The sequence below is a fragment of the Mastigoproctus giganteus genome, chromosome 7 (assembly GCF_048544385.1).
Source record: "Mastigoproctus giganteus isolate SK-2022 chromosome 7, ASM4854438v1, whole genome shotgun sequence".
NCBI classification, from domain to species: domain Eukaryota; kingdom Metazoa; phylum Arthropoda; class Arachnida; order Uropygi; family Thelyphonidae; genus Mastigoproctus; species Mastigoproctus giganteus.
Genome location: NC_143581.1, coordinates 220,979,708 through 221,006,316, shown reverse-complemented (window position 1 = coordinate 221,006,316; position 26,609 = coordinate 220,979,708). Strand labels below are relative to the sequence as shown.

The 26,609-nt window shown below is 35.3% G+C and overlaps 1 protein-coding gene across 1 annotated transcript in view; it reads left to right on the top strand.

Moving 5' to 3' along the window:
- The first annotated feature begins 925 nt into the window (after positions 1–925).
- The window catches only part of LOC150083708 (uncharacterized), a 99,573-nt gene continuing 73,889 nt past the window's right edge, over positions 926–26,609 (top strand). The window contains exons 1-2 of the mRNA XM_090378577.1: positions 926–1,195; positions 20,153–20,259. Of these exons, the coding sequence (XP_090234703.1) occupies positions 926–1,195; positions 20,153–20,259 (377 nt within the window). The remainder of the gene's footprint in view (positions 1,196–20,152; positions 20,260–26,609) is intronic.

Here is a 26,609-nt window from a genome sequence, read left to right as displayed (position 1 = left end):
GGCAGAACGGGCATATGCCCCCCTTAACCAAAAATTTGAAATTAAAGAAACAGAGCACAGGAGGGGTTCTAAAAAACCACCCAAACAAGGACATAATGTTTGTACTTTCCTAACACACAAGCACACGCACATGCACACACACACAACTTATGAACTAGAGCACAATAGGAACTTACACAGGGATAATCAAGCAAAATTAGTCAATAAGTTCCCAAGAACAAGAAAAAAAAAAAAGAAAAAAAATGCTGTCCTTCTAGCTGGTAGAGTGGTTCTGGCTATAACTGTCGTCCCATATAGAGAATGTGGCTGAGTTGTAATTATTATTATTATTATTAGCCATATGGTGCAAGGAAGCCTGAGGCTTATGCTGCACCAGACAAAAAAAAAAAAAAAAAAATTACCGCGTTACCCTGAGAGAGATAGAGAGAGAGAAGTAGAAAGGAATCACCAAGAAAGCAAGAAAGAGAATAATCATGATATATAGCTCAGGACCCTGGGTTTGCCAAGCCCATATTCACCAGATGTGACCTTTGGGTGAAATCTCTTCAATAAGGCAGTTGCGGTGTTTCTGTTATCCATAAGCCTGGATTTTCATCCAGAATCGCAGAACGTACAACGTACAACACGCACAATTGTCAGAGTCGATACAGTAATCCCTCTTGATTTTAGATGCATAGCGCAAACTCAAAAAAAAAAAAAAAAGAAGAAGTAATAAAAATAAAAATTATACTGTACATGAATTATGGAATAATAATACAAAAATAATTAACAATAAAAAAAAGTAGCGCAAAACTTTACTGTTAGGTGGCAGAATGATCAAAGACGAACACGTTGGGTTAAAGCATGGAGGGATATTTGTAATATAATAATTCATTAAAAAAATGTGCATTGTTCATAACCTTTAATTAATGAATTGATGTCAGTTATGTCTTGGGATGTTTTAGCCCAGTTATGTGTGCCACCATGTTGCAGCTTCGGTGACATAAGGATATTAATATCAGAAGTTGCAACAGAAAATCCATTGCTATATGTTTATTTTGAAGGTTACTCAAGATTATATTGCTTTAATATTGTTAACACAAATGAATATAAAAAGAGAGAAAATATAGCTGACCAATACGATGAGAATGTGCCGTCATGTAGCACTGCGCCAAGTTTAGTACAATCTCCTGAGGAATATATTTTAAATATAAAGGTATAGATATAAATACTATGTATTCATCGAATGGAATTACCAACCCGAACACTGATGTTTATCAAGAAACGGTTAAATGTACTTTTTGTTAATTAAGATTTATCCACTTCAAACACATATCTGTACAAAGATGAGTCAAAATCTGAGCTGGACAGACATTTGGAATGGAGGGGTGAAATGGGAGTTTTTTTTTTTTTTTTTTGGGTAATGCTGCATAAGCTTGCTTTCTTGCATCGTATGCCCCTACTAATGCTAAATTGTTATGATTTCAGGAAGGATGGCGCCTCCGTAGCTAGGTGGGCAGAAGCAGCAGTGCGGAGCACACGCTTCTTGATTAGACCGGGGTTCGAGCCCGTGACCACCAAATACGGAGGATGCGGAAATACGATCAGGGAATGACCACTTCATATCCCTGGAGCAATATGGCCTTAGTTGCTAATGCTCCTAAAAAAAAAAAAAAAAAAAAAATCAGGAAGGAAGTTCAGGACCCATTCCATATGACAGGTCCCTGGAATCTGTTTAAACATCATTCTGGACATTATTTGCCAGGAATGGATTATATTTCTACAAAACACACACATATGAATTGGAACATCAAGCTTCAACTCATTTATATGAGTGAAGTATTAATGCAACTGTTGGGTTGATTTCTAGCTGTTTTTACTTGTCTGGAGAAAAAATTCATAATTTTTTAATTTCAACTAACTTAGAAGGCAGGATTAAAAAAGATCAGCTACCCAAAAAGGAGTATAACTCATTTATGAGTACCCATCAATTGGAGAAAACCAAAAGATGCAGGACTTTTATTTAAAAAAAAAAATATAGCGATTACATATAAGATTTTACAAATTAACAACCTTGGCTATTTATGCATTTTTCTGTCAGTTAAAGGGGTGGCCCAGGATTTTCTATAGGTGGCAAAAGCTTTAGTTCTTGCTAGCCTAAAGCCTCTGCTTTATCTTAGAGCAGTGTTCTGGGGAAGCATTAAGCTTTAATCATGATGTGATAGTAAAAAAATCCACATTATTTTGATAATAAGAAGGGGGCTTTAGCCCCTATCTGGGATTGCCTTTATCAGTTATATTATTGAAAAAAAGCTTCTTCAAATTATTTTTTGAATTTTAGTCAAAATCACATAGTGCAAGGTCAAATGGATAAGAAGGATGTTACAAAGATTATTACAGTGTTTGGAAAGGTATTCAGAAATTGGAAAAGAAGCCTTGCGTGTTGGGAATATTCTTATTAAAATAATATTGCATCAACTGACAAACTGTTAAAATAAACTTTAAGAAGTTCAAGATCTTGTGATTTAAAGACCTTATATTTATATATAGTACAGTATATAGTTTGGGGGGGGGGGTATGAAACATGTTTGCACATGTGTAAGGCTATACTTCTGCACAATATATTGATTTGTGTTTCTTGGTTGGGTTGAGAAAGAGGCACAACGCCTTGAAAGTTTCCCATAGTTTATCGTTTTATTTGATTTCTACGTGTTTTATTTTATTTTATTTCTTTATACAAAGTTTTAACGCTTTTATTTTTATATACTCTCACTTTTATGTTGTATATTTGATTATGTATTTAGAATTTCCAATTAAAGTTTATTTTAACAGTTGATCAGTTGATGCAATATTAGTTTAATATTCAGGAATTATTGGTGCACTATGAGTGGGAGTATTTCCGTAGAGTAATTTTCAGTTTTTCCTTGAACACATCTCTCAAGCACTTAATTATTTCTAAATATGTAGCCTTATTAACACTATGATCTCCTTGTATGAATGCATAATGAATTATGCTTTTATAGTTGAAAAATAATTTTCAAAAACTTTTGCTTTTAGGCTTGTCCATCTGAATTTTTTTCTTTTCAGGACACTTCCATACAGAGCATTGACACTTTGTTTGCAGGTCATAGAGATAAAAACTGCATTTCATCTTTTGTCATTGTTTTTAGAAATCCTAGATGATGACAAATTCTAACCAGTTCTTTTGAAAATTCTGTTCTCATTTCCAACTGATCTGCCATTAATGCATGGTAACTACCATGTTATAATTAATTAATATCATTTTGATTACTAATTCCAGTTGCATGATTAATTCAAATAATGCTTCTAATGTTGTCATGCAAGGTCTTATATATTGTATTGATTACCTTTCACTCATCCCTAAAATACTTACACTACTCAAGATATCCTACCTGTTGATAAAGGTTGTTTATTGTATGCTTCAGCAGTAATTTCTACAGTCTCTGTGGCTGATTTCTTTAACAAAAAAGCAAAGTTTTTTGCGGAATTTTTTTTAAAAATGCAACCAGTGAAACAATAGTACAAAATGACTAAGTGTCAATGGCAGATAAAAATAAGCCTTTTTTGCACGTGCAGCCAAAAATCTACTTATAAAAAAAAAAATTCTAGACATTCTCGCTTGCAAATAATAAAAGTTTTCTTTTCTGATGTTCAGATATTTTAAACGTTCAGTCATGTAACTTTCAGTGGTGTGATTTACAAAAGGATATATTCACCAAAAGGGGTGGTGGGGAAGGAAAGCTTCATATAGGATATAAATGTAAAAAATGAATACATATCAAAATTTGTTTATATTTTGTATATATGTTATTTTATTCTAGGTAAATTTTTGCATAGGAACAAAGAAGTATCATATTTAAAGATCCATTAATGGCAGATGGGCACATAAAAACCAATTCTGTATTTGTATACGCGATTGATTTTCAATTAAGAAATACTTTTCGTTTTAAGTTTAGCTGATTTTGTGGCACTTGAAAAAGATTTTTTGTTGTTGTTTTTGCACCAAGGCAACTAAAGCTTTGGAGCTTCGCTACATCATCTATTTTGTGTATTCTATGATTGGTTTGTCTGCTTTGTTGGATGAAAAATCTGAATTTCTGTTGAAATTAATGATACAGTTCTTGCCTCAACCATGGCATGAAAAAGCCTGTAAAAATTCCTTTTGCCTTGATGGAATTTGAATATGTGCCTTTTCTGTAATTTTGGACAGGAGAGAAATTGTAAAAAGTGGTGCATCTTTTTTTAGTTATCTTGAGTAGGGGTATGCCAAAGAATGTCATGACCCAATTTTGGCTCTCATAATAATTTTGAGGAATCATGAAAAAAAAATTATGCTAGCACAGTTTTTAAATCGAAAGTGAAATCAATATTATCATTATTAAGTGATGGTAAAAGGGAAGTCAAACGAAAGTAATCTAACATGTGAAATAGTAAAAACATCCTTTGGAAATGGAATGAACAAAGAATTTTAGTGTTAATACGAAATAAGTATTTTATACAATATACTAATATTTAAATTTTTGTTAATTTTCTGTGTTAATCTTCATTAGTTTACAAATTGAATAATGAAAAATAAAATAAATCAGATTTATTTAGATGTATTATGATGTGGAGCACTGCGTTAAAAGTGGAGCATTCCATTAACTGCATCTATGCTATAGAATTGAAAAGATAAACATTAATTAAACATTATTATTAAAGATAGAGAGAGTTATACATTTATCGTGAAACTTAGTGGTCAATGATGCATGCTGAGGTAACTATGGCAACAGCATCAGATTTGGAGCGAGTTATTTTTAGGCATTGCAGAAGGAAGTTTCATTATGATAACAGCAGTACATTAACTAGTGCGGTGCATAGCATGAGTTTTTACAGAGAACAGGACACAAAAGGTGATATTGTTGTACACATTGGAACTAATGACATTAAGAGTAAGAGATCTGCAGATTTACTCAACAAGTACAGGTCAATGTTGAAAAAAAGTCGCGAGTTAGGGTTGAATGTGAAAGTGTCTGCAATTCTGCCCAGACCCGATAGGAGAGAGCATATGAGAGAGCCTTTCGATCAATTCAGCCCTGGGGAGATTGTGCAAGGCTCAAGGGGTAGAATTTTTTTCAGCCTGGTCTGTGCTTGTTGACAGGAGAGACTGCTTCTACAGGGATGGGGTACACTTAAATAGAAAGAGTGCAAGAATATTTGCTGATGCTATCGAGGCAGTGTTAGGTGGGTAGGAAAACTGCTAGCTTGGGGGATACACAGACTAAAAGGTTAACAGTGGCTGCAGGCAGAGGCAAAAGTGATTCTTGCACTACTTCTATTAGAATGAGCAGCAGCAGCACGGAAGGAAGGCAATGGAGATTTTCAGGACTGTTGGGAGTTATAGTGGAACAAATAAATACATGGGGTGTGTTAGGGTAACTAAGAGTAGAAACAGGTGCATGTGTACTTGCATGTACACCAATGCTAGGAGTATAGTTAATAAATTTGATGAGCTTGAAGTACTAGTCAAGACATCAAAGTCAGATATTGTTGGGATATCAGAGATGTGGTGTCACACAGATATAAGCAGTGCAGAATTGGAACTTGGGGAGTACAATGTGTACAGAAAGGATAGACAGGACAGGAAGGGAGGAGGGGTTATGCTGTTAGTTAAGAAACACATAAAATCTGAGGAAGTGCATCCAATTGATGGACAATGCAATGTTGAGCCTGGTGTGACAAGCACTGGGAAAGGAAAAATGAGAGTAGGTGTGTGTTATAGGCCTAATGAATCTGATGAGTATAATGAGCAATTGTGTAGAGAAATAGAGTGGACCAATAAATCAAAATGTCTTATAATAGGGGATTTTAACTTTCCAGATATTGACTGGAACTTGTGGGTTGGTCACTCGCACGCTAGCAAGACTTTTTTTGGATTTATTGGATGACTGTTTTCTACTGCAGCATGTTTGAGAGGCAACCAGAGGGAGTAATACTCTTGATCTGATTATCAGCAGTGATTATTCATGCATTAAGAATTTGCAAATAAAGGAACCACTGGGTGACAGTGATCACAATGTACTGATATGGGAATTATTTAAAGATGTAACTACCATCAAGGCTAAAGGGAAAGGCTTTTGCTTTTGTAAAGGTGACTACAGGGGTCTCAGACAGTTTTTAAATTCTGTACAGTGGGATCAACTGCTGATGTTACCAACGGTGAATTCTAAATGGGAAACCTTCAGGGACTTAATCTTATATCATATCTTAGAACTTCATATCTTAGTCAGATATGAAGTTCTCTCAGCAATGCAGACAGGCAGCCAGGATATTTCACATGGGGTTTTGTCAATGATATATGAAAATTTTTCTAGCAGTGATTATCACATCATATAAGGCAGAGGTCAGGCCACATCTTGAATACCGCATATGGGTCTGGAGGCCTCATTTTAGGAAGGATATGGAGCTGCTGGAATGAGTACAGAGAAGAGCAACGAGATTGGTGAGTGGAACAAAGGGGTTCTCTTACCAAGAGAGAGAGAGAGAGAGAGAGAGAGAGGCTTCATTTCTGCAAATTGCAGCATCTGGACACTAGGCACCTGCAAGGTGATCTGATTGAGGTGTTTAAGACTTTGATTTGATTAAGGCTTTGAATGGATTGAGCAAGCTCAATGCTGATGGGATTCTTCCTCTTACTGAGACTATACATATGATGGGGCACATTCAAATTGAGGAAGGACAGTTGCAGAATAGATATATGGAAGTTTACCTTTGGCCAGCAGGTGGTTGATTGCCAGAACAAACTTCTCTCTGTTATTGTGGAAGTTGACAGCTTAAATAAATTCAAGGAAGAACTAGACATGGGAATTTTTTTTTTTTTTTTTTTGGCCAATGGTATAACCTTGCTTTCTTACATCATTTACTATGCTAATGCAAATATAGCGTGAAGTGCTGATGCTAACTTTGAAGCCAATAACAAGTAAGAATGTCCTTTCTAGTTTTCTCCAGAGGGAGACTACACATTTAGTGATCTGAGATAGAAAACAACATTACTGCATTTTATTCTGTTCTGTAAATTTAATTTGATTCTTATTATCACCTTTAATAATCCCACATAAGATTGTTTCAATAAAATGGCTCTACAATCATACAAGAAAGAAGATGGGGGGTTATATCCTTTAAACTAGGGGTGGGCGACCTTTATAAATGGCAGGCGAAATAAAATGCCTATGAGGTACATGCAGACTAATTTTTTTTTTAGCTTTCCATAATTTTTAGGATTATTAAAATGGTGTATAATGAGAAAAATTGTCAAAGTTTTATGTTATTTATTGTAATATTTATACATACATGTACATATAATTAATTTTATTAATAAGAAAACAAAATACAAATTCAAGATAAAATTACAAAATAGAAATACAAATGACAGTAACAAAAATTGCAATATTTTATTTTTATAATATTTAATGAGACATTTGATACTGTTTATTTTTATCAGTGAATTGATATTTGTCGTAGCAATGCGTACAGTATTTTCTAAATTTAAGTCACAAATTCCATTAATTCAAAAAAATATATAATAAACTGCAGGCCATTATATATTATATTACCAGTTATATTAAAGGAGGCAGCAAAGGAAGTAAGCACACCCTTAGTGATAATTATGAGAACTTCCTTGGACTCAGGGGAGGTACCCATGGGCTGGAGATGTGCAAATTTAATCCCAATTCACGAAGAAGGATCAAAGGGCGACACAAGAATTTACAGAGCTGTTAGTTTAACTTCTGTTCCACAGAAATTAATGGAGGCACTGGTTAAACAAGCACTGCAGAATTATCTAGACAAGACTTCAGTTATAGCTCGGACACAGCATGGTTTTGTTAAGGGGAAGTCTTGTCTGACCAATTTGATTGGATATTATGATGTGGTCACAAAGGAACTGAATGCCAAAAATAATTTTGATATCATATACTTGGATTTCAGGAAAGCTTTTGATACTGTTGCACATGGAAGGCTGCTGTACAAATTGGAAAGATATGGCATTAAGGGTAAGTTGCTACAATGGATAAAAGGATGGTTGAGCGGGAGAAGACAGAGAGTGGTAATCAATGGACACTGCTCTTTGTGGACTAATGTTATTAGTGGAGTCCCCATGGTTCAGTGTTAAGTCCATTGTTGTTTTCTGTATTCATTAATGATGGTATATCAGGCTTAATGTCTAAGTTTGCAGACGATACAAAGGTTAGCAGGGTTGTTAATGACACTAATGACAGTACACTGCTGCAACTGGATCTAGAAAAGCTGAGCAGATGGGCTGAGAGGTGGCAACTGAAGTTTAACATTGACAAATGTAAAGTACTACATATGGGATGCAGTAACCCCAGAGTAACTTATCAACTGTGTGGTACTACACTGATAGTGGTAGAGAGTAAAAAGGACCTGGGGTAATTGTGCAGGCATTTCTGACCAGTGCAGATGGTCTGCATGAGTAGCTCATGGTGTCTTGTGAATGATATATAGGAATTTTTCTATCAGGTATAAGGAGGTGATTATCCCCTTGTATAAGGGGATAATCACCATTGTCAGGTGATTATCAGGTGATTAAGGGTCAGGCCACACTTTGGGTACTGTATACAGGTCTGGAGGTTTCATTTTAAGAAGGATGTAGATCTGTTGGAACGAGTACAGAGAAGGGCAACAAGATTAGTGAATGGAACAAAGGGTTGCTCTTACGAAGAAAGGCTTAAGTTTTGCAAATTACAGTGTCTGGAGACTAGGCACCTGCGAGGTGATCTGATTGAGGTGTATAAAGCCTTGAATGGTTTGAGCATGCTCAATGCTGATCGGATTTCACCTCTTGCTCAGAATAATCACCTGAGAGTGCATAAATTCAGATTGAGAAAGGACAGTTGTAGGATGTATGTGCGGAAGTTTGCCTTTAGCCAGCGGGTGGTTGATTGCTGGAACAAGCTTCCATTTGTCGCTGTAGAAGTTCATAGCTTAAATAGATTCAAGGCAGAACTAAACAAACATTTGGAGCGAGTTGGTGGGTGAAATAAAAGTTTTTTTTTTTTTTTTTTTTTTGGCTGATGCTATATAAGCTTGCTTTCTTGCATCATGTGCCTTTGCTAATGCTAACCCCAGAGTAATGTATCAACTGTGTAGTACTACACTGACAGTGGTAGAGAATGAAAGGACCTGGGGGTAATTGTGCAGGCCGATATGAAGTTTTCTGAGCAGTGCGGATGGTCTACAAGAGTAGCTCATGGTGTCTTGTCAATGATATACAGGATAAGAAGGTGATTGTCCCCTTGTATAAAGCAATGGTCAGACCACATCTAGCCTTCCCATTAGCCAGTGGGTGGTTGATTGCTGGGATAAACTTCCATCTGTCACTGTAGAAGTTCATAGCTTAAATAGATTCAAGGCAGAACTAAACAAACATTTGGAGCGAGTAAATGGATGAAATAAAAGTGTTTTTTTTTTTTTTTTTTTTTTGGCTGATGCTATATAAGCTTCCTTTCTTGTATCATTGCCTTTACTAATGCTAATGTTTTGAAAACCACGTGGGCTGGAGTTGTTCTGCAGGATGAAGGTTGCCCACCCCTGCTTTAAACTATAGGCTGATTATAATCATAAACATAATAACTAAAAATATTTGCAATTTTTAATGCTAGCAAACAGCAGAGACAAGGAATTTTCACACGTGAATTCTAAGGAGAGAAGAATGAATCAGATCAGACCCCTGTGTACAGTGGACAGCAATTTCCATTAAATTGGCTCTGCTCTGGACTCCCACCCCAACTAGAGACCAGACAGTGAAGCTCAAGGCAGACTTAAAGGTTAGAGCCATGGAGCACATACTATGCATAGCTCAAGGCTGCCATAGATGTCTATGTGTTCATATATATATACATTAGAGAATTAACGTGTGTTTAGTGATTAGCAGTTCCATCCTACAACGAAGATATAACATCATGGTATGACATAAATGCTTGAGATTGTAAAATGAGAATTCAGTGCAACAGTGTTTGGGAATATTTCAAAGAATTGTCTCAAATAGTTTGCTGCTTTCATTTTATTATTTGTTATTTATTTCTGAATGTATTCATAATATTTCAAACAAGATTCCTTTAGAAAATGTGCACTGAATGCACATAATCTGTTAAAAAATAGTCAAGTATATTTAGGGAAAATACAATAATGGTAAAACAATAGTATAATAAAATTAGATTCCTGTGGATATTTAATGTTTAGGAATGTAATTTTATTATACCCTTTTAATCCTTTTTAAGAAGTAAACCCCTCTTAATTGTTTTTAAAATGCTATTCAATTTTTATTTCTTTTTAAGAATCAAAACTTTTTAAAGTACTATTAAATTTTTATTCCTTTTTAAGAATCAAAAATTTAATAGTATATTCAAAACAAATTCTTGATCATTGTTCTAAATGAAATAGTGTAATAATAGAAAATAAATTAATTGGGGAGAAGTTTCCATTATGGAGGATTTTACTCCCTAACCCCCAAATATGATAAATTTGTAGCCTATAACAGCTACACATTGATATGTAATAGTAACAAAAAGATTAGGCTGATAAAGGCAGTGTATAAGAAATCACTGGTTAAGAAAAGCAAAGAGTAGGGGACAAGGAATTTTTCATGATGTTAATGCAAAGAAGAGAAGAACGAATAAGATTAGGTCCTTGTGTAATGGGTGTGATAATTCAGCTGATGTTGTGGATAAATTGAACAGGTGCTTTGCATTAGTATTTGAAGAAAGTCCATTTAGAAGGAAATATATGAGTGGAGCTGCCAAGCATGGAATTAGTGATATTGAGATTTCAGAGGATTAAGAAGATTATTAGAAAAGCTTTTAAGCTTAAAGGCAAGTAAAGCTCCTAGAGTTGAATGCATATACCCAGAGATTAATTATTAGAAAAACCTCTGAGCCCAAAGATGAGTATGGCATATACCCAGTAATTTTGAGGAGGGTGACAAAAGAGTGCATTGAACCATTAATGTTAATTATGAGGACATCACTGGACTCAGGATAGATTGTCTTGTATTGAAGAAGTGCCAGTGTATCACCAATACATAAAGGTGATTCTGAGTGAAGTGTATAACTGCTTGCCTATTAGTCTTACTTCACTGACATGGAGGCAATGATCAGGAGTGCAATACTGGATCATGATATTCCCTCAACAAAGCTATGCTGTAGCTTGGTTTTGTAAAGGAAAATCATGTTTAACCAACCTGGTTAGCTATTTTGAGAGAGTCACTTATGAGCCAGTTGTAGGAAATAATTTTGACATTATGTACAGTAGTCTTCCATGATACTGTTACACATTATTATTATTATTATTATTATTATTATTAATGGCCATATGGTACAAGGAAGCCTGAGGCTTATGCTGAACCAGCCAAAAAAAAAAAAAAAAAAAAAATTCCCAAGTTACCCCCTGAGAGAGAGAGAGAGAGAGAGAGAGAGAGAGAGAGAGAGAGAGAGAGAGAAGTAGAAAGGAATCACCAAGAAAGAGAAGAATGATGATATCCAGCTCAGGACCCTGGGTTTGCCAAGCCCATACTCACCAGATGTGAGCCCCCGGGGTTATAAAAGACTGCATCACAAATTGGAGCAGTATAGCATTAAGGACAAGTTACAATGGATGATATCATCATTCTTCTCTTTCTTGGTGATTCCCTTCTACTTCTCTCTCTCTCTCTTAGGGTAACTCGGAAATTTTTTTTAGCTGGTGCAGCATAAGCCTCGGGTTTCCTTGCACTCTATGGCTAGTAATAATAATAATAATAATAAAAGGATGGTTGAGTGGGAGAAGACAGAGTGGTAATCAATGATATATCAATGAAAAATATTTATCAATGATATGGACACTGCTCTTTGTGGACTAACCCCAGGGGGCTCACATCTGGTGAGTATGGGCTTGGCACACCCAGGGTCCTGAGCTGGATATCATCATTCTTCTCTTTCTTGATGATTTCCTTCTACTTCTCTCTCTCAGGGTAACTTGGGAATTTTTTTTGGCTGGTGCAGCATAAGCCTCAGGCTTCCTTGCACCATATAGCTAATAATAATAATAATAATAATGTTATTAGTGTAGTCCCACAGGGTTTGGTATTTGACCATTGTTGTTTTGTATATTTCTCAATGATATTGATGAAGGTATATCAGGCTTAATGTCAAAGTTTTCAGATGATACAAAGATTGGCAGGGTTGTTAATGACAGTAATAAAGTATGCTACTGCAACAGGATCTAGAAAAGTTGGGAAGGTGGGCAAAGAAGTGGCAACTGAAGTTTAACATTGACAAATGCAAAGTACTGCATATGGGTAGCAGTAACCCCAGAAAAATGTACCAACTGTGTGGTACCACACTCAGGGTAGTGGAGAATGAAAAAGACCTGGGGGTTATTGTTCAGTCAGATGTGAAGTTTTTTGAGCAGTGCAGACAATCTGCCAGAGCAGGTCATGGGGTCTTGTCAATGATATACAGGAATTTTTCTAGTAGGTATAAAGAGGTGATCCAAAATGAGGCTTCCAGACCTGTATACATTACTCAAGATGGAGCCTGACCATTACCTTATACAAGGGATAATCACCTCCTTATCCCTGCTAGCAAAATTCCTGTATTTCATTGACAAGACTCCAGTAGCTGCTCTGGCAGATTGTCTGCACTGCTCAGAAAACGTCATATCTGACTGTGCAATTACCTCCAGGTCTTTTTCATTCTCCACTACCCTGAGTGTAGTACCTCACAGTGGTTTGTTACTCTATTATAAATGATACCATAGTTTCCAATCATTGTGTAACTATAGTACTGAAAATAAGCCATTGTGATTGTTATCTGAAACTTTACTGTGCTAGCAAAGAACAGGGTAAGCTCAAAAACTGGAGCTTGCTTTGCACTCTTTCCATATTACTAAAAGCTCAAGAGTTGTACATTGTATTGTATATGTGCCTTTGCATGCATATATTTACTGTGAAGAATTTAATTTGCAGGTAGTTTCCAGGTGAAGCAGAACATACCTTGGATAATAACGTTGAGATACCAGTAAAGGACATTGCTAATGCCCAAACATTAGCTACCATGGTATGGCTAACTCAGTTAAAGGCATAATTTGGCCACAGCTGCCCTTGTGCCACTAAACATCCATACCAACAATAACAAATGTTAAGTGAAATGAGCAGATTCTGTCACCAAGATATTCTTTTAGTGTATTACTCTTTACTAATATTAAAAAGCAATATTTAATAGTGCTTGGTATTCTATACATTAAATAAATTTTTTAGCAATATACAGATTGCGGAAAAGTGATTTTCTGGTCATAATTTCCATATTTTGGAGCATTAATACTATTATTATTATTATTTTATTCATTTGTTTTTTGAAAGTCCACAGCTCCTGGTTGTGTTTTATTAAATAAATAAATCTTTATTTGTCCTACCAAATATAAATATAGTAGTACATTGATATGAGACAAATTCCCTTCACGGCAGAGAATGCCAGAGGAGTGACATAAAATGAAATATAAAAGAATGGCTAAAATATAACAGAATAGCTAATATATAACAGGAAAGCTAAAATATGAAAGTCTCATCACTACATTTCTGTCTAGTAGTAGTCTAGAGTCCTGTCAGTTTAGTAAAGAGTTCAGCTTAACATCAGTCTACTGAAATAACCTATGTGAGATATACACTTGTTCAAATAATTACACACGATTGCGTACACAGTTGTTGACAGAAATACACAAAATTGCTAGGCAACAGTAGCCTCAGTGAATCACACTTCAATTTGTCTTCTATAGTTCTGATCTACAAGCTTATCAAAGTCAATTCCCATATGTGATAAGCCGTGAATTGACTGTAACATTGGCTGGTCTTCAACAGACTGAAGATGGTCTGTTGGATGATAGCCAACAGACCATCTTCAGTCTGTTGGCTATCATCCTCAGGGATTTCGTGCCTCTTTAGGCAGATGGTGGGATGTGCCCCTTACATATCTGCCAAGAAGCAAGGTGAAGAGATCAATCCAGTCATCATCTTTATTGTGGTTAACATTCATTTCCAGGAAATGATGTGTGGTAAATGCTGTAGTTTAAGCTGTTCAGCAAGCTTTGTGATCTTTAACTGATGGGAGAGACAGTGTTTATTGTTGGCCCACTTCAGCAGCTAGAATTCAGTTGCATATATTCTCCTAATGTGGGTAAGGGTGGCTGATGCCCACAATTCAGTTTACAATATGACTGAATACACTGAGGTTCTTATATATTGTGCAGTTGTTATAGTTTGTTTCATGTGCAAGAGGTGCTATTTGGTTGTCCAACATGAGAAGTTCATTCTGTTTACAAACATGCCAATATGTGACTTGAATGTAAGTTGAGTGTCAAATATTATCCCAAGATCTCTATGAGTTTTGACAATTGGAATAGTTATGCCATTTAATTTTGGTTGTACAAGCGTAGGTGATGTTTTTATAGAGTACACCATCATTACAGTCTTCTGTGAATTTGGCCAAGCCAATTCTATCAAAAAACATAACTCCAAAAGTTATGGTTTATATTGTTGTTGTAGTTGGAGGGTTTTATGGCACAACAGCAGCTAAAGGCCATTATGTGCCAAACAATGGTAGGATTATTGTTTATCTTGTCACACAATGCACTATTGGTCATGGACGGTTGGATGGTTGTTAGAATTTTAATGTCATCTGCGTAAGGACATGCATCATCTCTACCCTTGCAGAATGGGATCAGCATCGAGGTAAAGAGGAGTCCGGATAAGACTCCACCTTGTGGAACTCCTGCATGGACTGGGCATTGGAGGATCTGATTCTTTGTATGGAAATACATGGAAGGACAGGTTAGTAGAGACTGGAGGAACTTTAGCATGTTTCCCTTTATTTGGAAAGTGTGTTGCAGCAGATGCAGTAGGGCATATATATTTAGACTATTGAAGGCTGCTTTTATATTGGCATATATTATAGCAACTTCATTTTGAGCTTGGAAGGCATTCAGTTTCTCCGTTTGAACTGTGAGGAGGTTTGTAATTGTAGATCTATTGGTTATTATTGCATAATGAATTTGTTGAGGCTTACTAGCCAATATCTGATCCCTCAACTTTGGCAGTAAAGCTGCTTTCTCCAATATTTTTAAGAGTGTGGATGCAGTAGATATAGGCCTGGTGTATCCTTGATTTGTATATTCATTGTTAAAATGAACTGGTTAGAAAAATTAATTGAAACTGCCTTCTAGTTTTCTTCTTTGTTTTAGTTATAAAAAATCATGGATTGTTTTAATGTGGAAAATGTTGTATGCTTCTTTTGAGTTTCTGATATACAACTTTATAGTACTGCATTAACAATGTCAAGTAATATCATTTGTGAATTGTTTCCGTGACAGTTTTTAAAAACAGAAGTATTTATGCTTCTGGACGATTTTTAAAGATTTCTTTTGGTAAAACTAAATGGGATCCTTGGAGAAAAAAGATTGTTGATTATCATCATCATCATTATTATTATTATTAGCTACACGGTGCAAGGAAGCCTGAAGCTCATGCTGCGCCAGCAAAAAAAAAAAAAAAATCCCCAAGCCACCCTGAGAGAGAGATAGAGAGAGAGAGAGAGAGAGAGAGAGAACAAGAGTCAGAAATAGAAGGGAATCACCAAGAAAGAGAAGAATGATGATATCCAGCTCAGGACCCTGGGTGTGCCAAGCCCATACTCACCAGATGTGAGCCCCTGGGGTTAAATGGATCTTTTTGACTGGAATTCAAAGAATCATTATAGATAATGTGAAATGTTATCTGACTAACTAATATATTAGCATCCACCTTTTCATGACTTTTTTGTTTTAATTTACTTCTCTCAGATTCTGGAATAATTACTGTTATTGTTGTTTCTGAATTATTGCTGTGAAATTATAAGAGTTATTTATATTAGGTAGAGAGGTAGTATACTGGTCTGTATTGTACTTCAATACCAAATTTCACTGATGCCAGATCAATTCAGCCCTGGAAAGATTGTGCAAGGCTCAAGGGGTAGAATTTTTTTCAGTCTGGTCTGTACTTGTTAACAGGAGAGACTGCTTCTACAGGGATGGGATATATTTAAATAGAAAGGGTGCAAGAATATTTGCTGATATTATCGAGGCAGTGTTAGGTGGGTTGGAAAACTGCTAGCTTGGGGGGATACAAGGACTAATAGATTAACAGTAGCCACTGGCAGAGGTGAAAGTGATTCTTGCACTGCTTCTATTGGAATGAGCAGCAGTCTGGAAAACAAGATGCAGGATATTTAAGAGACTGCTGGGAGTCATTGCGGTACAAGCAAACACATGGGTTGTGTTAGGGTAGCTAAGAATAGGAACAGGTGCATGTATACTTGCATGTACACCAATGCTAGGAGGTTGGTAAATAAATTTGATGAATTTGAGGTATTGCTCAAAACATCAAAGGCAGATATTGTTGGGATATCGGAGACATGGTGTCACACAGAGATAAGCATGCAGAACTGGAATTTGGGGAGTACAATGTCTACAGACAGGAAGGGAGGAGGGGTTATGCTATTAGTTAAGAAACACATAAAATCCAAGAAAGTGAAGCCAGTCGACATTGCTGTACAGTGCAGTGTCCAGTCAGTTTGGTGTGACATAAGCATTGGGCGATCAAAATTGAGAGTAGGAGTGTGCTATAGGCCTAATGACTCTGATGAGTATAATAAGAAATTGTACAGGGAAATAGAGTGGGCCAGTAAATCAGAGAGTCTTATAATGGAGGATTTTAATTTCCCAGATATTGACTGGAATTTGTGGATTGGTCACTCACACACTAGCAAGGCTTTTGTGGATTTATTGGATGATTGTTTTCTACAGCAGCATGTTCGAGAGGCAACTAGAGGAGTAATACTCTTGATCTGATTATCAGTACTGATTCTTCATGCATTAAGAATCTGCAGATAAAGGAACCACTAGGTGGCAGTGATCACAGTGTGCTGAAGTGAGATTTACTCAAAGAGGTAATGACCATCAAGGGTAAAGGGAAGGGTTTTTGCTTTCGTATAGGCGACTACGATGGTCTGAGACAGTATTTAAATTCTATACAGTGGGACGAACTGATGATGTTACCAACAGCAAATTCAAAATGGAAAGCATTCAAAGAACTTATCTTGGAAGCTACTAGGCTTTACACACCAACTAAGAAATATTGTTCAAGGTTTAGGCCTAAATGGATGTCAGATGAACTAATGAGACACGGCAGAGAAGAAAAATGCACGGGATACATATAAATTAATGGGTGACATGGAAGCCTATGATAGATATAATCTGGTCTGTAACCAAGTCACAAAGGAGATTAGTCAGGCAAAGGCAGATTATGAGAAATTCTTGGCAAGGGATGCAAAGAAAAACAGCAAAAGAGTTCTTTATTTTTGTAAACTCTAGAAGGAAGGGGATGAATCAGATTGGTCCACTTGATATCGATGGGTCAACTGTTGATGATCCTGCTCAGGTAGCTAACAAACTAAATGAATATTTTGCATCGACATTCACACATGAGGAGTTATTCAGCGAGGGGAATGCCAGAGGAGTATCAACTCTGGCAGTAAGCTAGAGAATCTTGTAATAACTGAGAGTAAAGTGGAGGAGAAATTGTTGAAGATAAACACAAGAAAGGCACCTGGGGTGGATGGGATCTATCCAGTTATATTAAAGGAGGCAGCAAAGGAAGTAAGCAAACCCTTAGTCATAATTATGAGAGCTTCCTTGGACTCAGGGGAGGTACCCATGGACTGGAGATGTGCAAATGTGACCCCAATTCACAAAGGAGGATCAAGTAATTATAGACCTGTGAGTTTAACTTCTGTTCCCGGAAAATTAATGGAGGCACTGGTTAAAGAAGCACTGCAGGATCATCTAGACAAGACTTCAGTTATAGCTCAGACACAGCATGGTTTTGTTAAGGGGAAGTCTTCCTGACCAATTTGATTGGATACATGATGCAGTCACAAAAGAACTGGATGCAGGGAATAACTTTGATATTATATATTTGGATCTTAGAAAGGCTTTTGATACTGTTGCACATGGAAGACTGCTGCACAAATTGGAGCAGAGTTGCATTGGAGGCAAATTGCTGCTATGGATAAAGGGATGGTTGAGGGGGAGAAGACAGAGAGTGGTAATCAATGGACACTGCTCATTGTGGACTAATTTTATTAGTGGAGGTCCTCAGGATTCAGTGTTGGGTTCATTGTTGTTTTCTGTATTTATAAATGATCAAGCTTAATGTCCAAGTTTGCAGATGATACAAAGGTAGGGTTGTTAAGAACACTACTGATGCTATGCTGCTGCAACAGGATCTGGAAAGGTTGAGCAGATGGGCTGAAAGGTGGCAAATGAAGTTTAACATTGACAAATGTAAATACTACCTATGGGAAACAGTAACCCCAGAGCAACTTATCAACTCTAAGAGAATGAAAAGGACCTGGGGGTAATTGTGCAGGCAGATATGAAGTTCTCTGAACAGTGCAGACGGGCTGCAAGAGTAGCTCTTGGTGTATTGTCAATCATGTAGAGGAATTTTTCTAGCAGGGATAAGGAGGTGATTATTCCCTTGTATAAGGCAATGGTCAGGCCACACCTTGAGTACTGTATACAGGTCTGGAGGCCTCATTTCAAGAAGGATGTAGAGCTGCTGGAACGAGTACAGAGAAGGGCAACAAGATTAGTGAATGGAACAAAGAGTTGCCTTTATGAAGGAAAGCTTAAGTTTTGCAAATTACAGTGTCTGGAGACTAGGCACCGGCGAGGTGATCTGATTGAGGTGTATAAAACCTTGAATGGTTTAAGCATGCTCAGTGCTGATGGGATTCTTCCTCTTGCTCAGAATAATCACCTGAGAGGGCACACATTCAAATTGAGGAAAGACAGATGTAGGATATATGTGTGGAAATTCGCCTTTAGCCAGCGGGTAGTTCATTGGTGGAACAGACTTCCATCCCTTGTTGTGGAAGTTGATAGCCTAAATATATTTAAGGCATAGCTGGACAGGTATTTCGAACGAACGGAGGGGTAAAATGGGAGTGGTTTTTTTTTTTTTTTTTTGGCTGATGCTGCATAAGCTTTCTTTCTTGCATCGTATACCTCTACTAATGCTAATGCTAATTTGACATCGAAGTACATTATGTTATGATGCAACAAGGTATGTAAACTTATTGGTAAAATATGCTATTTCTGAAATATATATGAACTAATTTTTGGGTGGGGAGAGTGGTGTGATTATACCCAACAACTAGGCAATGCTCACACTGGTCTCTCATGATGTGAGAAATTTTTAGAGTAGAAGTTGTAGGATTGTACCGTGCAATTTCTGCCCAAGAAAGAAATTGCTGTTGCTAACATCATGTCAAAACACCCCTTGAAATTTCATGTGGTAGATACTGTAATGAGAATATAATATTCAAAAATCTTAATACAATATTTTCCAAAATTTTACTGGAAAGGTAATAGACAAAAAATTAACTGCCAATAAAAGAAGTATTCTACAAATTGAGAACACTTTTTTTATTGGCAAAACAAATTAAAAATAATTTGTTTTGCCGCATGACCTTGTGTTACCAAAAAAGGCCACAATCATGAACTGCATTTGACTTGGAACATGACATAAATGTAATGCTTGATAGCCAATAGGAAATGAAGATAAAGCACATTGCGCAGTCTTTTCATTAAAATTTTTGAATATTTTGTGCAAAAATATTCAAAATTTATCCACCAGAATATTTTACTAGTCACTGGAAAGTCACTGTTTCTTATCCTTGTTTTCTTACTGGAAGCAGCCATATGCTTGTTAATGTACATTAAGATGGGTTAGCCTGTATGAATGTGGGATGGGGTAAGGCGATTAGGGAAAGTAGTTACATTTTGTGATTAATAGAAAAGATGAACATTGATGATTATCTGGAAATAAGCTGCACGGTTTGAAAAATATTTGTTAGTAAAGTACATATACAAAAAAAAAAAAAAAAATCAGTACTAAGCTTTAAAAGATGCAATAAATTTTTTTTTTTTGTTTTGTTTACATTGTAAATTCACTCTTAATTTATGAATAATATGTAATACACAGGCAACCATGTATTGTTCTAAATATGTGATCTTAACCTTTCAGGAAACTTACATTACAGACTCACCCATCTACTCTTTGCTATCTGTAGATCATTCGGTACTGGTGATTATAGAAGATGGTATTTGTGTACTATCTGATTTAACTGAAAAGTGAGTGTATTTTTTCATTTTAGATGAAGTCCATTATTTGTTTTGTATATTTTTTTATTTTATTATTTTTGTCATTTAAATCCTGTGATTTAAAATCAAAATTTTGTAAATATGTAAATACAATTTTTAATATAGTTGAAATAAAAGGTCAATGCAATTTCAGCTTAGAGGTTCCACAAATCAAAATATTTTAGAGCAGTTGCCCAAGTTTTTTAAATGATTGGTCTGGATCAGTAGCATATCCATGCATTATGAATGGGAAGTGTGTATATGGAGAGGAATATATGAAATATCTGAAAAAAACCTCCCTTAATTTGTATTTCCCAAAAATTAGTCTACAGAAATTCAAGTCTAATGTTAACAAATATATTCTTTCATCTTCTCATCCTTCAACCACTCATGGTACTATGTACTATAGGTCCTAATACCTTTTGTGATTGGGGTTTATATATATAAAAATAATAGTCCTGCTTTTTTAAAAGATTTTTACTCATAAAAATTGAAATTTCTAATGCTTTTTCGAGTGATGTGATACAGATGAGGTACAATAATGAGATAATTTATGTAACAAATTTATTGAAAAAATGTATTGTACAAAATTTGCATTAGTAGTGGAAAATGATGCAAGAAAGCAAGCTTATATACAGCATCAGCCAAAAAAAAAAAAAAAAAAAACTGAAATCTCCCATTTCACCTATTCATTCCCTCCAATAACTTGTCTAAGTCTTCCTTGAATTTATTTAAGCTATCTGCTTTCACAACAACAGATTGAAGTTGGTTCCAGCAATCAACCACCTGCTGGCTAAAGGAAAATTTGTGCACATCTATTCCCCAACCGCCTTTTCTCGATTTGAATTTATGCCCCCTCGTGTGTAGTCTGAGCAAGAGGAAGAATCCCATCAGCATTGAGCTTGCTCAATCTATTCAAAGCCTTAATCAGATCACGCACATGTGCCCAGTCTCTAGATGCTGCAACTTGAAAAACAAGCATTTCTTGGTATGAGCATCCCTTTGTTCCTCTCACCGATCTCCTTACCCTTCTCTTTACTCATTTGAGCAGCTCTACATCCTTCCTTCCTAAAATGAGGCCTCAAGACCTCTTTCTTCACTAAGGAACTGTTAGGTATTTCTTTTGGTCTAGGTGCACCATGAAAAAATTGCTGAGACACTAAGGGCGCTACGAAGCGAGAAAGTTTGGGAACCTCTGACATAAAATACACAATGAAGAAACAATTTGTTATGGAAAAATTTGAACAGTGTTGACTTTCTATTTTAATCGATCAATTGTGTGCAATACTCTGTGTGCAATACTCAAGATATAGCCTGACCATTGCCTTATACAATGGGATAATCACCTGCTTATCCCTGCTAGTAAAATTCCTGTATATCATTGACAAAACCCCATGAGCTGTCCTGGCAACCTTTTTGCACCTTCATGCAATAACAATACTCCTAACAGATGGTGTTCATGAAATTTTGGTTTTGGCTCTTTTAGAAAGCCTTCCCAAATTTTATTAAAATTGGACCAATAGAAGTCCAGGGATCATTATTTTTTTTCATATATAGGCTATCTATATACTGCATACCGAAGCACTAGATATTATGTTGCCATGTGCTGATTGAAGTGAACGAATAAAATGTTTTAAATTTGCACATAAAAGTTGTTGCTTTCTGCTCTTTTTTTTGTTATTTATAAATCATAAAAAATAATGCACTGCACTAACAATAATTTAAAAATAATGCACTGCACTAACAATAATTTAAAAATAATGCACTGCACTAACAATAATTTAAAAATAATGCACTGCACTAGGTTGGTTTCGACAGCAGGAGGTAATATTAGCTCGCTTGAGCATTGGTTATCTCTTAAGAGGGGAGACTTCCCCTCAGTGTCATCACTGTAACACTACACTTTCCGTGAAACATATCGTTGTCGAATGCACAAAATATGCAAGAGTATGCAAGAACCTTCTCACTACTGACATAACGAAAGACCCTCTTACACTTGCTTCAATCTTGGGTAATAAAATAAATGTCTCAAACATCATTACTTTTCTCAAAGGGATTAATATATATCACCTCCTTTAGCTAATAAAAAAATAAAAATAAAAATAAATAAATGAATAATAATTTTGTAGCCATGTTAGGAAATTATCCCTACTTGTAAGAAATAACATCCATACTTACCATATGTATGGTGCATTATGGCCATAGATGCTGATGCGCCAAAAAAAATCCCCAACCAACCAACTAGGTTGGTTTTAATGGGAGTTTATTGGCACAAGGCCACTAAGGAACTGTTAGGTATTTCTTTTGGTCTAGGTGCACCATGAAAAAATTGCTGAGACACTAAGGGCGCTACAAAGCGAGAAAGTTTGGGAACCTCTGACATAAAATACACAATGAAGAAACAATTTGTTATGGAAAAATTTGAACAGTGTTGACTTTCTATTTTAATCGATCAATTTCTGATAGCCGACAACAATCTTCTCTGGGCCCTGGCAAAATAAATATTGCAGAGAACCTCAAACCTTTTGTTTGAGGTTCTCTGCGATATGAAAGATTTCATCTAGTTCTTTTACTGTTATCTCCTTTGCGGTAACATTTTCATCTGGCTCATTTAAAAATTAGAATTTTTAAATGCAAGTCTGCATTGACTTTATTAGCTGGAGACAAACAAGTAACACATCTTCTTCTGATGGTTGATGGAACACACTGAGGTGGGCAGCAGGTAAACTTTTGTTTATTGCCCATTCGACACGCAGTAAGCTTAACACGCGATTAAAATCTTTTTCAACTATCACATAAAAAAAAAAAAAAAATTGCATTCACTGGAAATTTGCATCGTGTAAAGTGAAAAGTGGTATAATTTTTTCAAATAGCGGTAACTGAAAAATGCGTTAATTGAACTTGCGTTATGTAAGGCCTGGCTGTATATTATAAATAAATATAAACATTATAAATAAAAATTATAAATAATATATACTAGGAGGCTTTGCTCGCCCGTCCCCGCACATGCTGTTCTACATAAAATGTAGAGGTATAAGGAGTAAGTCAAATCTTTTCTACATAAAATATACATCTGTCGGTACGCACTGATCGATATCTAATGAGAAAATGACCTGTGCATTTGTAGTGCTTGACTTTCTCAAGGTCGAATAAATATCACTGTGATTATTTACCTGCATTTACATAGGTCACTTAGGAAAAGGCCTTTTGCTTCGGGTTCCATAATGCATGAGGAATAGAATAGAATAGAATAGAATCTTTAATTGCAGCAATGATATACATACAATTAGTCCCGTCACGGCATGGTGGTGCCAGGGGTTAACAAAACATATTTACAAAAGAGATACACATGAGAAAAAAAGATAAATCAGATTATTAACAAAGCACAGTTTTACATTTTCAGTAATTATTATTGCATCCGAAAGAGCAGGACTAAAATACTGAAATATTTACAAACTATACAAATATTTAAAATATTTACAAAATACCTAAACTATTTACAAATACTGTATACAATATTCATTAATATACAAAAAATGTTACAATGCAACATCAAATGTCAGACAGAGAAGCATGTACATGAGATTGGTGAACATTATGGATGCAATTGTCAATAATTAATTGCATTTGTAGTGACTTAATTGCTTCGCCCTCTTCTCCCGTTGGCTCGAATAAATATCACTAGGAAGAAAACTTTTTTAATATATATATATACATATATATATTATAATATTTATAATATTATATTACATAAATGAGAGCTTACATATGCTCAATTTTTCCTGTGTTCTATTAATATTTTGGAAATGAACAAGGAGTTACCTTTTATTCAGTCAGTAGAATTTCTTCTTTACCAAATCTCCTTATTCGAATAAATTACGAATGATACATTGAAACAAAATTACATAATTTAAAATAATTTAAAACTCATAATGTGTTCCTCACTAATGACACACGGACAGTCCAACACCCCAGGATCACAGGGGTGAACCCTAACCCGATCCAAGAAATATTAAACCCCCCATACAACCTCTAGTGAAGGAAGATATTTTGTCATAAACGCAAATTTGGAATATGAATAAAATACTATTAAAATAAGATAAAATTACGATAAAACAGTGAAATTAAAAATTCCTCACTTGAATACGAATAAAATACTATTAAAATGTGATAAAACAATGAAATTAAAGAATTCCTCCCTTAAGCAGACTAAAACTTTTCAACTAGTGTCAGGTTCATAGGGTGGAATGAAACTAATGAAACAGGTGCATGTTCGGAACTTTATAAATAGGAGATTAGTCTTTGGTATGCATGCGTTCGAATGCCCACGAATCAGATATGAGAAATGGACGACAAACGTTAATAGAGTTTTTTTGTATTTTCATTTCTAAAGTCTCGGCAATCAATAACTTAGTATAATTATGTTTAATATTTAAAATTTTGACTTCATTAAACAGGAATGTGTGGTTTTCATTTATCGCATGGAATGCTAGTTCTGATGCATTTGCACGTGATGCACGAACTGATGCTTCATGTTGCTTAACCCTCGAGTTTAAAATACATCGGGTAGATCCAATGTAAAAAGAATCACTATCCTTACAAGAAATGTGGTAGATGAGGTCATGTGTTTGTCCGGAAGTCGATAGCAACGTGTGAATTTTGAGTGCAGCGTATAATTTACGGACTGGTTTTGCTACTATTTGCATTTCTGTACCTCTAAAAAGGTTGATAATTTGTCTATACCAATGTTCAACATACGGCATTGAAATAAAATATTTTTTATTAATCCTATCAATATGTTTGTTATTGATTATTTTGTCTTTAGCTTCTAATTTAATGTTATTGATAGAGGTAATCGGGTATCCTCTACTTAGGAACCTATTCGTCAGTTCTTCTATTTCTGTCTATAGGGCAAGTTGTGTGGAAGAGTATTTGAATGCATTTAAGAACTGGTTTAGCATGACTGACCTTTTATATGAGTATGGGTGATAGCTACTATAGTGTAGGAACATCCCCGTATTCGTGGGCTTACAATAAATACTGAAATTAATATTTTCGCCCTCCCTTTTAAATGTAAAGTTTAAAAAATTTATAGACTTTGTTTCTTCTTGTTCTATCTCCAGAGTAAATTTTAACCTAATGTGCATATTATTAAAATTTTGCAAAACTTCATTTGTAGTGTCATTATCCATTATAATGAGTATGTCGTTGAGGTATCTTCCACAAAATGTGATTTTTGGTTAAAACTGTGTGTTAAATGTATATTTTCCAATCTATCTAAATACAACTGCAATATTAGGCCGCTCAAGTTTAAACCCATAGGCAAACTGAAAATCTGTCTATAAATCTTTCTTTCAAATTAAATATAATTAGCCTCAACCAGTAACTTAATTAGCTCAAATATCTCTTTTTTGGGCAACTTTGTACTGTTAATGCTAATCGGAACAGGAACTACAGTGATAACAATCCGGTACCCTTCAGATATAATGTATCAACTCGGGGACATGAACTGAACATGATTCAAATACCAAATCCCCCTACTCATAATACTGATGAAATAAAGGGTTACAAAAATATTACAAATCTTTCTTCATATAAAATAACTGAGACCAAGTTGCTCTGTTGGAAAAGGATTAAATTATAATCTACCCCCACGCACTCTACCAAAGAAACAGTTAGTAGTAGTTTGTAGTACCTTGAATTTAGTCTTAGAGACATCCCCCAAAAAGATGTTTTAATCCAACAAGTTAATCAGATAATAAACAATCCTAGAATGTTTGATAATGGTGTACCGATAAATCCAGGTGTACCGAGATTAAATAGAAATGAAGTTATTGCTTTATGGGGATTAAGAGAAAATAAGGATATTGTAATTCACAAAGCTGATAAGGGGAATACTGTAGTCATTTTTAATAAAATGGATTATAATAAAAAATTACAGGTAATTATATCAGACAGTTTCACATACCAAGAGGTAGACTCTTCCATGTTTGATAATGAGGTTAATCAATACAACAAATTACTTACTTCATATCGTAAAAGGGATTACATTTCAATGGCACAACTAAAAGCTAGAACAAATAATGTACCTATTCTTTTTGGACAAGTAAAACTACACAAACTCGGACACCCTATTTGACCTATGGTATCATACAAAAATTCTGCCTTTTCTGCCTTGGCAACACATTTATATTGGATTATAAAACATTTTTGGTAGTTATTAAAATATAGTATAAAGAATTATGATACATTATAGACAAATTTAAAAGACTGTAAGATTGGGGGAGGAGTTAAATTAATGTAGTTTCATTACTGTAGTTTCATTATACACTAATGTTAAT